Genomic DNA, 11,810 nt, shown 5'->3' with positions numbered 1-11,810 from the left:
AGACTTGTTCATGTCTAGGTGGAGCAGCAGATCACTAACTGCTTCCTCCTGGATAACGGGGGGATTTTTTTGTTCCCCACCCCTATCATCCAGCTCAGAGGGTTGGCTGCCCTGAGGATAACTGGTCTGGCTATTAAAGACTGAGGCAAAGGCGGCATTAAGTACCTCTGCCTTTTCCTCATCCTTGCTGGCAACGTTCCCCTCCTCATCCAGTAAAGGGGGGAGATTCTCTTTGGTCCTCCTTTTGTTGTTAATTGTTATTTGTAAAAACAATTGTTATTTGTAAAAACATTTTTTGTTATCTTTTATGATGGTGGCCAAAGTGAGTTCTAGTTGGGCTTTTCCCTGTCTAATTTTCTCTCTGCATGCCCTGACAACATCTTTGTACTCTTCCTGAGTTGCTTGTCCCTTCTTCCAAAGCTTGAGTCTTCATGGTATAGTTGATTGATTAAAAGCTATACATGAAGCATCTTTCCAGAGATAAGTATGTATGTCCTCAGTTGCCTCAGCCTTTCCAGGAGCACAAGGCTCACAGTGACATGAAATATCAAGTTGTCCTGGCATTAAATCTTTGCCACAAACCGTGAACTGCGAGAGGGGCCTGAGGCACCAGGGAAAGGTTAATAATCCATCAGGGACACTGTTCCTGCCTGGCAGTGCATCCATGAGGTGCAGATGTGGTTCAGGCCAGCAATGTCCTTCCCCCCAACACAGTGCCTCTCCCATCCCAGGCTGGCCAGGCGTCCCATGTTCCTGGCAATACATTTAGGCTGCTTCTGGAGAGGGAAGCAGAAATGCTTACAAAGGAGCAGCACTGAAGTCCTGTCCTCCATCTTTCCTCCTCCACTAAAAGCAAGAAGTCACTCCCAAATCTGCTAGGCCCTTCTGACTCTGGTGGGTTTACTCCAGCAGCACCAGAATGTGCTGTACCCCTCACCCCATGCTGGGTGGTGGGGTGAGCTCCCTTCTCCCAGGTGGCTGTTTCCAGGATGGTGAGGCAGCTGGGCCAACTGGAGCATCAGCAACAGCAAAGAGCAGCTCCCATCTCCAGCTCCCCCGCTCTCTGGTGAGCCACCCCAGGGGCTGTGGTGGCCCACACAGTGTGGCAGAGCAACGTGTCAGCACTGAGCCGCTGCAGAGAGGAACTGACAGTGATGGGCATGCACAAGGCCAGAGATGACAGCATCCTTTGGCCACAGCAGGCAGCCAGTGCAGGTGGACAGGACACTTGAGAGCCAGCACCGGGTCTGGGGAGGGCAGCTGGCCATGCCTCCCCTTGGGCCACCCCCACCAGCCCTGCACCCTCTCTCCAACAGAGCTGGAGGAGGAGAGCACGTGTGCTCCCCCAGGGAGGCTGCTGTAAGCCCTATGTGGGCGAGCCCCAGCCGTTCCCATCACAGCTGAAGAAAGTGGTTGTATAGAAACAAAAAATAAAAGGGAAGAGGGGAAAAATGACCCTGAAGAGCTCTCTAATTTGCAGCACAGTCAGGGAGAGCAGCTTCCCAGAGAGGGGAAGGCGTTTAGACATGTGGCACTGGGAGATGCTGTTAACACCTTCCTGCCTAGCACTGCAGGACAGCTTCAGGCAGTGCCCACTCCCCTTCCCCTTCCCTTCCCTTCCCCTTCCCTTCTCGCAGGGCAGGGCACACACAGCGTGGCTGCCTTGGTGGGGCGATTTCTGGAGGAGGTGTCCAGCTCCGTGCACAGGGCAGGAGAGCTGGGTCCTGCAGTGCCTATGCCAACAGGAGGTCACTCAGTAGAAGCCCTGCAAAGGGCTCGGTGTTTTCTGGGCTACAGCTCCCATTTTAACCTATCAAGCTGTTGTTTCTCCTCCATTAAAACAAAAGAGCGTCTACTTTTTCTGAGAGACTTCAGTCAATGCCTTTTCTAATCAGGTGCCTACTAAAAGGTGGACTTGAGCAGAACAGTCATTACTGGTGATTAGGGTCAGCTGGTAGCTGGAAGCTGAAAGGCAGCTGGTTTGCAATGCCTTCTTAAAAGAAAATCAATCTACTTTCCTGCAACTGGAAGTGGCAGAACCAAGTTAGGATTTTCTTCCCTTAATTTGCCAATAGTAGATGGCATCATATTCAGCTCCATTAAAATCAGAGCCTAAAGTCAAAGCGGGGCTTAGGCACAGGCTCCGTGTGCTGGAATTAGTGAGACAAAATGCCTGAGGTCTTTGCAAATGATGTGACAAAAACCAGTGTTCATATACTCATGCATTAAAATTCACCCCCCTTTTATCGACAGGGAGAAGGCAGGCAGCAAGAGGATTTGTTTGAAGACACCTTGCCAATCCAGACAGCAGTCCCCTCGGATTGCCGGGAGCAGAGACAGGCAGGGACAGTGCCAGGCCAGGGCTGGGGACATTGGAAAGGCCCCAGCACTGTGCTGGCTCTGATCACAGCACAGCCCTGGGCAGGCCAGACCCTCAGCTCCCCTACAGCTTCACTGAGGTGCTGTTGGCAGGGTTGTCAAGGAGAGCGGCACTGATTGATGGCAGACAGCTCATGTACAGGGTCATTGTGCATGTCCAGCGAGGCCTCCCAGCCCAATGTCTTAAACAGGGAAAACACTTGGGACCTCAGACTTCAGCACTGATGATCTGTGTTGAAAAATAGGTGATGCTCAACTGTGACTGGGGACCAGGACCTTGGTGTGTCCCAGATACTCCAGTTTGTCCCCTCCTGCCAGAAAAGCACTGTTCAGCCAAGCCTATGTATCTGCAGGGCGGGGAGCAGGGAGGGGACAGTATTGCTCACAATGTGCCTAAGCAGCTTGATTTAATTTCTGCAGATTTTTGAGTGTAGGCTTGAGCTTAGAAACCAAACTGGCTGCCGGTCACACCCTGGCTGAGGGGCCACATGCACACACAAAAGCTGGCATCGCAAACTGAGCATTTCTCTGTGTGAGGAAAGGGAGAAATGTGACCAAGGAACTGCACGGCTGATGAAAAGCAGCTGCAAAACCACCTCCAACTCCTGAGGGCAAACCCAAACTGCATCTTTCCCTGCCCTGCTTCTCTTCCTCACTGCTGAGGGGAATTATTGAGCCCAGCTTTAGTTTAGTAGTGGGAAAGGGCCACCCACATCCCTACTCACAGGCCACCAGTCGGTCACCTCAGCCAGGGATGGAGGGGTGGGATACTGTCTGCAAGGGGGTAATGGTGGATGGGGAGGGAGTCTATGGCGTTAAAGTGCCACAAGCCCAAATGGACTGCTTGTTTATGCTAGTACATCCCAGTTCCTGGGCTTTTACCATGTACAGCCTTCACCCTGGTCCAGCTCATCTCCAGCACTGTCTGGCAGAGGGGGTAAGCACTGGAGCAGCACATTGGCACTGAGCTCCCAGGGTCCTGGCATGGGCTGGCGTCTTTCCTCCCTTCCCACATGGTACTGATGCCCCAGCTGAACCTTTCAGGGGCTTGGAGAGGTGGCTGCCACCCACCAATGCTGGGCAGGGAGAATTACCTTCAAGGGGAAAGATCCTGCCTCATCAAGTGCTGGGCTCATGCTGGTGCCAGCAGCTGCTGTCTCCAGGTCACCACCGGTGAAGCTGTAACACTGCCCTGGCCTAGAGGAAGCAGAAACTCCTGGTCAACCTTTCAGTCCAAGCATGAACCCCAGCACCTCACTGCCAGGGCTGTCGAGAAGCCAGCTCTGGCCCCTCTCCTTTCCCTCCCTGGGCTCCAGCTGCCTCAGCTGCAGGACTTTGCTCCCACCCTGGTGCCTCCCCCAGGGGGTCTGTATTCCTGTTCTGCACCCTTGTCCCACTGAGGTACATGGCCTGCTGGCAGAGATGGGCTGGGCTGGAAAGATTTCTGTCCACCCCATCACCTGTTCCCTCACCATGTCCCACAGGGAGGTTCTGGGGCCCCTTCAGTCCCTCATGTTCCCTGCAGTGACATGTGGTGTGACAGGCAGTCTGGCTGGAGGTGGCTGCAGAGCAGCTCACATGGGCAACCTGCTCCAGCTTCGGCAGCAGGGTATCCGCAAAGGGTTGGAAAAGTCCTCTGCCATCCTACAAGGGTGTAAGCAGTGAGATGTCACCTCTTTGCCTGGACACTATTTCCTCCCGCTTCTGCCTGGAGGTGGAGGAGGAGCAGTGGGTGACCCTGCACAAGCTGTGCCCAGCCTAGAGCAACTTTCTCATTCGCTTCTTACGTGCTGTGGTTTGCACATGAATGGAGGCATTGCCTTGTGCCTATCTTCCTTTCCACACCCCAAAGTGATCCTCGTCCACCGAACAACAGGGATGCACAGTCTGGCTCACACAATTTTCAGCTCATGTCCCACTGCCATACCAGTGCTTTGGGCTGGCAGGTACAAGCTTGGCCCCTTGGGCTGGGTGGAGTGAGTGAGTGAAAGCTGTCATCGGTGTCTGGTTTTCTTTATTTTTAAATAAAATACACACTATGATGTATTGATTCCTTTAAAGTGATGGTTCCTAACTTAGTAATGTCTCCCCTAGCACGGAGGAGAAAGGTGCAAATCCCTTTTTTCCTTTTGGGCAGTCACCAGAGTACCTTGTAGGGTACCTCTTGCCTCCTCTGAGCTCACTGGTCCTGTGCCCAGTGCTACAAGATCCCTGACTTTGCAGAGGTGATAAAAAAAGACTCAGCCAGGGCACGCACAACCCCATCCCCAGTGCCAGGCTTCCCAGAGACACATCAGAGATGTTGCAAGGTGTCTCTTACAGTGGTTGTGATTGGAGGACAATGCTGAGTGAAGAAGTTTGCTGAGGGTCCTGCCAGGCTGCTGTCCACACAGCACTCCACCATTTTGTGCTCAATGAGCCTCATCACCTTGCTAGTCCAAACAGCTCAGTGAGTTTGCAAAGAGGAAGAAAGAAAAAAAAACCTCATTTCCAAGAGCTGAGCCTCAGCCTGCTTCTCACTGCAGCTCTGGCATCACTTTCCTTCCAGTCTAAGGCTGGCTGGTGCAGGGAATCAGACACTCCCAGTGCCTGCAGGAAAGCATTGCCAGGAATAGGTCTGTTCTGTTGTCTCCAACACCCCAAAACCTCTCACAGGGTCCAAGAGGCGTGAGTTTGGGAGCTCCTGCCTCTCTCCCATAATCAGAGACTGTTTGCTCTTCTCTATGAGGGAGGGTGAAAGGGGAGGGCAGCCAGTCTGGGACAGTTTCCCAAGACAAGGCTTGAACTCCTAACTGGCCAAGCTGCAACTGGGGAAAGGGAGAATCAGAAGAGCTGGTGATCTTCCCTTTTTTCCACTCTGAGCCCTGACATCTGCAGGCTGGGCCATCAGAAGGCACTGCAGGGGAGGCAGTAGTGCTCAGGAGGTGGAGGAACCACCCCGTTGATAGGAGGGTGACTTGGCTCTGGTAGCTGAACGGCTTACTCCTGGCAGCCGGTGTACAAGTGTCATGAAATCCCAGAAGTCCTTTCAGTAAGATAAGGAGGCATCCACACATGTACTAAAACAGTCAGGGCCTTCCAAGTGTGCTTTTGTACAACTGATGGGGCTTTTTCCTCTTCTGGCTTCTCCGGCAAGCGGAGCCAGGGCTTTTGGTCAGGGAAAAGCTGTCTGTGCCATCCTGATCCACAATGGCCTAGAGCACAGATGTGGCTACTAGTTGTGTTGAAATGCACTGGGTGAAGTAAAGATCAGACTCCATTAGCTAAGCCCTGTCATGACTCCTCTGGTATCATGCTTGTCATGAGAACCTCATGGTTGTTATGTCACTGTGATCTGCTCTGCCCTCAGGAAGGGCATGAGATCCTCCTGGTGTAATGCCGCCCATCCTCCTGCAACTCGTGGCCTGGGGCTGTGTCTTGAAACCCTGCTACCTATTCATGGAGAACAAAAGGCAGGTTTCACAGCAAGGTTTAACAGCCAAAAAATAGGATTTTGTTCTATTACAGCATGAAAACATTGACAGTTTACAAATATTCTGTGAAACAGAATTTAAAAAAAAAAAATCTGATTAGGCAGGACTGACTCACAATCCTAGTTTCCTCTGTAATAGTAATGGCATGTAAAATAAAAAAGCCTGGCCCAGACATTCATTTTGAAAGACCAAACATTCATTTTACTGCCTGAACTTCCCTCACTGAAACTCCAGGACAACTGACGCACCAGGGCAGAGCCATCTGGTTTCAAGGGAATGGCATTTTCTGATTAAAAAGTTTGGTTTACTGTTTCCTCATCAGCTCTGCTCATTTACAACCAGATGAGGTCAGAGAATTGACGGAGAGAGACCGACAGGGTCTCCCATTTTCCTGTACCATCAGAAGCGGGAGGGAAGAGAAAAGGAGCATCCTGCTTGGTCAGAGACCTGTGTCAGTGGGAGTATGTGTGCGTCTGTGCATCCTTCTTTGCAAAATACTGATTCCATTCATGGCCCCGGGGCTCCTTTTTTTCTGTTTGTTTGTTTGGTTTTTTTGCCATCTCTCGCATTGGGAGTCCTGGTAAAGAAGGTCCTGGACCTTGTTCTTATCTCAGAAGGAAAGACAAACTGTTGACATGTTAGCAAATTCCAAGTCTTTCAGAGGTTGGGCAAAATGTCAGAGGGCTAAATGCAACCATTAGCTAAGAAGGTACAAAGCATATGAGATTTCAGAGAAAGAAAAATGGATATGAGACTGTCAGCAAGGCAGAGGTGAGGCACTGCAGGGAGGTGCGGTGAGGCTCTTGATAGCCATTGGTTGCAGGAGAGGGAGCAGGGAGGATGGTATCCAGCTACATCTTGCCGCCACAGGCTGTAGGACACGCTTCAGCAGCTGGGCTGCTTTCCCCTACATTTTCTTGGCTATGAAGAAAGGGCATGAGGCCATACAGCTCCCGTGTGACCTACTGACCCAAATTGTCAATTTTGTGCATACTTCCTAGAGTGGGTTTGGACAAAGATTCAAAGAGGGTATCACAGGAGTGAAATGAAAGCTAAGAGTTGAGGCTAGTTTTACCTTCCTAAAATACATCAGGTCCCGACCTTGGCATCATCATCCAGCTGTCTGAGACCTCAAAACGGCTACTTCATTTCTCGCATTTTTTGTCTGCTTTCTGCAATAGTCCCTATTCCAAGTTGTTAACATCCGTATCCTGTGGTAGGGCTCCTTAGGCTCTTGTCCGAGGATCACAAAGTCAGCCAGGGTTTCCATGTCTGCCATTAATGTGAAGGATTTTCATACACACATTTGCAAAACAACTACGAGATTTCTCTTTTGTACTGTTAAAAATTCAAGTGTAGGCTAAAGTTTTAAACTTTTTCTGTCAATGCCTTAATATGGACCCCTTACAAGAACGTGTGAAGTGGAGATGTGGCAGCAGGTAAAGACACTACTAAAGCTCTAAAGACATCAGGAAAATACAGGCAGGAAGTGAGACAAAACCCTGCATCTTCTCTGTTCAACAGGAAAGAGAGGACTGAAATGCCACTCAAGTTTTTTTTCTTTAAACCTTATCTCATGTTGCCTGAATTTCAACACTTAAAGCAGACAGCAAGTCAGAGGGATGGGTTTTTCACATTTTTATTTACTAAGGTTTTTATTGTGTGTTTTATATTGCAAACCCCACCCCTAGAACTCTTCCCTCCCTTCCCCCAAAATAAAACCAAAAATAACAATAATAATAAATATAGTTCCACCTACTGAGACAAGCCTAGTGTTGACTGGGGTCCAGTCAGAATAACTCAATATTGGCTACTGCACTGCTAAGAACTGGAAAATCAAACAATATCCCCGTGAAAAACAAAGCAGAGGAACCCAACCGAAGAAGGATGTTCACCAGACTGGCGGATGGAACACACGTCTACCAGAGACAGCCCTCAGGGTGTTTCTGTGCACCTCCATTTGTCTGAGTGTCCACAGGGGTTGTTGAGATTCAAGTACCGATGCAGCAGTCACAGGACAGTCACCCATGAGGGCTTGGCATTGCTGGGCTGAAGACCTTTCCCACCTGCTTATATTAGATACCCCAGACCCAAACAGCTTAGTTCCCAACCTCTTGAGATGCTCATTCTAGGGGCCCTCTAGCATATGGAGAAAAAAAGATTGCTAAAACAAACAGAAAACTTAAAAGGATATTGTGAGTCTTCCTTCTAGGAACTGCCTCATACCTATGAAAATATGAGAGGGTCTGTGAGTCTGTTTCAATTCTGTGAACTGATTCTGTTTCAAGACAAACCTGTACATATTTGGAAAAGCAGGATCTATATATTATAATTATCACCTGCCAATCAGTCCTACCAGAGCGTCAAAATGGACATGTATTTTAAAACTAGGAGATATATATATATATATATAAATATGTGTGTGTGTGTGTGCGCGTGCTTACACATGTGCATAAATAGACTACATATGTGTATAACTGTATACTATATATAAAAACATGTGTGTATATATAGACATATATCTAAAATCTATACACACACACACACACACACGCACCCCTCCCACCACACACGCTCACACATATATAGTTGTATGTAGCTAGTAGAAAAAAAACATTTCTAGAGTTCCCCTGACCCTTTAAGGAAGACCAAAGCTGATTACATCTGAATTCTGAGCCACCAAAGCACGTTGAAGCAGGAGTGCCCAGGAATGCTTGCAGCAACATTCAAGATACAGGCACAAGTCAAGAGTTTTGCAAACAATTCGGTATAAAAAACAACTGTCAGCCAGTGTTTTGGGAGAGAGTTGGGGGTCGGAGGAGGTAAGAGAGGGAGTTGTATGGACCTGTATCGTTACTGTGATAATAGTAAGGTTTTTGGCACTGCTGCATGAAGTCCTGCTTTCCCTCTGAGGGCTGGAGGGACCCCATGATAGCTGGAAACAGAGGGAAGCTGGACACCTGTTTCTAACAAGTGTTAGAAAAGTTGAGCACCTGACTCTTTACAGTGAGGTGGCCGGAGACACCTCTTGGCCTAAGGAAAAACAAAAGAGAAAGAAAGGATCAAAGTAAAAGAAAAGGAAACATTTGCTCTAGAGGTAAAGGCTGTAGCTTCTCAGTGCTGTGTGCACCCAATGGCCCCTTACTGTCTTTATCCCACTCTGACTGCCTTAAATCAGGGGAGCCCAAAAAAATCCAGCTCGAGGTGCCTGCCAGGCCCCAGATCTGTCCAGTGATGCTGCAACTGCAGGGTGAGACCAAAGCCAATCAGGTGCAGGCTGTTATTGCTGGTGAAATCAAGCAAACGATTTCAATTCCCCCATCAGAGGAAAAGCGTGGACCATGGCTGGCCAAATTTCTGTTCTAATCTGGTTTAATGGTATAAACATAGTTGCAAATCTGGAGGATTCTTGGCTGGGCACCAGTATTGCCCTCGGTGCCTCAAACTCGCCTGGGCTAAGGAGGAAGAGGGCTGAGGTGACTGCACTCCACTTTTCAATCTTTTTCTACCCAGTTCTCTTCTAAGCAGTGAGCCCATGGACACTGAGACATTAAAATGAGAGAGGGAAGGTTAAAGTGCTGCCTCTTTCTTCAGCCCTTCCCTTGCTTTGCATGCCCCAACCTGGAAGGCAGCACACAGGCTTTCCAAACCACGGAGAGGTTGAAGCTTGGGCTCTTCTGCTGGTTGAGGCCAGCTGCCTGGCATGCTGGCACAGAGGCAGGACTTCTCCTACAACCCACATCCATGACGCCTACAAAAATACAGAGGGGATATTCACTGCCCTACTTGTGACTTACAAGGGATTGCTTCTTGTTCTCACTAGAGCATCAGTGGAATAAGAAAGAGACAAGCATCTGAAGTCAGGCCCGTCCATCTCCTGTTCACCCTTATCTTCTTCAGATGGAGTCCAAACAAAAACTCAGCCCTTCTGAAATCCCTAGAGGGGACTGCATTAATGAAACTCCTCTCTCTTCTTGCTTCCTCTGCAACCTGCTGATCGCAGGAGAAACCTGGGAGGAAGTGAAAGTTTCTGATGTTTCTGATGTGCACAGTGAGCCATCCACGTCCCCCCATAACTATGTGCTGCAGGCCAGGTTCACAGCTGGTGCAAAGCAATGCAAAGCTGAGGCCAACCAGAGCTCCTCTAAAAGCACCAGCTACAGGCCTAACCTGACATTCCCTTTTATGGCCCACGTCAACCTCGGATCTTTGTCTCAACAGGAAAACCTTTTTTGGTGGCTTCTATGGCTGATCATTCATATGTTCCAGCTCAGGCACACGCCTTGTCTGTGCGTTACCTCGTTGGATTAAATTTGCTCATATCCTTTTGTTCCATGTATTAAAATATTCTATAAAATCAAGTGACCAAAAATCTATAGCTCTAAGAATACCTGGTTATCTTCTTTTTTGTTGGTTTTCATGTGTTCTTTTGTTTGTTTCTCATCACAGTTAAACCTAAACAAAAGAAATGGAGAAAAAAGGGTGGCCGGGGAAAAAAAAGGAAAAAATGATTCATGAAAGTCTAATCAGGAACTGAATTGCACGGCTGACATACCCAGCTCTCAGAAGGAGTCCTCACAAATTGGAGGGCAGTTTGGATCTGACAGGTTCCAGATCCCCTGTGAGCACTACGGATTCTTTCCGCCCACCAGCAGTCAGAGAAGCAGCGCCTGCAGTGCTGGCCCCAAACACCAGCGGATGTGGTAAAGAACCTGAGGACATCTGACGTGGCAAAGTCACACGCCCAGGAATTGAGCTACAAGGCTTCCCAAGAAGTCCAGTCCCTCCACCAGGAAAAGGAGAGAAGCTGGAAACAGATTCTCTAGAGGAATGAGGAGAACTTTGGCTCAGTGTCTGAGCCAGCTCTTGGGGCAAAGATGGCTGGGAAGCAGAAATCAACTTGATGTCCTGGTTCAGACGTCCCGGTGGCACAGGCGGCGTGCCCTTGGACTGCAGGATCTGCGGAGGTGGGCTGGCGGTCTGAGGCAGGAGCAGAGATCCATGAGAGCCTGAGGCCCCAGAAGGGCCACACTGAAAAGTTCTTGTTGCCACTGGGCTCTGACTAGGAGGACTAAGGCCAGAAGGGGTATAACAGGGAGAGGCAACACCAGACTGTTGTAGTGGAGACATGGAGGCAAAAGGTGGCCGTTCTTGGTGGAGCTGGGCTATGGTTCCAGTTAAAGATCCTAATGCACTTGGATGTGTTTGGCACAGGCCTGAGGACGGCCCACCAGAGGCCTGTGCCAGCTGGCTTAGGCTGGAGGATGGAGAGCTGGAAGAAGGAGGGGGTTGGAAGTGATTCATTCCCCCCAAAGTCCCACTGCCCGAGAGCTGCTGTAACTGTCCCCCCTGCAGTGGTCTTGTGGTGGGCTGGAACTGGTTGAGAAGATTAGGGGGTGAGTTTGATGAGAGCTGAGTGAGTGATGTTGATGGAGAGCTCGCTGTGGCTTGCTGGAAGTGCCCAAATCCACTGCTGGAAAGGGCTGGCGGCTGCTGCTGCTGCTGCTGCTGCATGGGCTGAGCTGTACCTAAGGGTGATCCAGAAGGTGCGTGTTGGAACTGGCTCAGTCCCACTGAGGATGCACTGCTCAAACCTGGCTGGCTTGAGCCACCTGGAGGGGATCCCACCTGGAACTGGCCTAAGCCGGCGGCAGCTGAGTATCCTGCGAGCTGCTGGATGTGGAAGGAAGAGGAGGAAGGAGTTTCTGCTCCTGGTGTATGCAGCTGGGATGGAGTACTGGAGGGAGAGCCAACAGCAGAAGGACCAGTTGATGGGATTAGAGACTGAAGCCTTTTCAGCTGCCTTGGAGTCTGGTTGGATTGCTGTCCCAAGGAACCCAAGACAGACACCGGAGGACGGAAGATGGCTGTTGGGAGGCGTGGGTGGTGGGTCAGAGCTATAGCGACAGAAGTGGTGGCTGGTGGAGCTTTCAAGGGGGGCCGGGTTAGGGGGACTCA

General features: G+C 49.9%; 1 protein-coding gene across 1 annotated transcript in view; it reads right to left on the bottom strand.

Annotated features, from left to right (window-relative positions):
- Positions 1–10,427: 10,427 nt before the first annotated feature.
- LOC104162331 (potassium/sodium hyperpolarization-activated cyclic nucleotide-gated channel 4-like) overlaps positions 10,428–11,810 on the bottom strand; it is a gene marked incomplete at its 5' end in the record, with an annotated part of 1,562 nt that continues 179 nt past the window's right edge. The window contains 1 exon segment of the mRNA XM_009701040.1: positions 10,428–11,810. This exon segment is cut by the window's right edge and continues 179 nt beyond it. Within this exon segment, the coding sequence (XP_009699342.1) occupies positions 10,428–11,810 (1,383 nt within the window).

Source organism: Cariama cristata, unplaced genomic scaffold (genome assembly GCF_000690535.1).
Source record: "Cariama cristata isolate BGI_N322 unplaced genomic scaffold, ASM69053v1 scaffold44185, whole genome shotgun sequence".
In the NCBI taxonomy this organism is placed as follows: Eukaryota; Metazoa; Chordata; class Aves; order Cariamiformes; family Cariamidae; genus Cariama; species Cariama cristata.
This window is presented reverse-complemented; position numbering and strand designations above follow the sequence as displayed.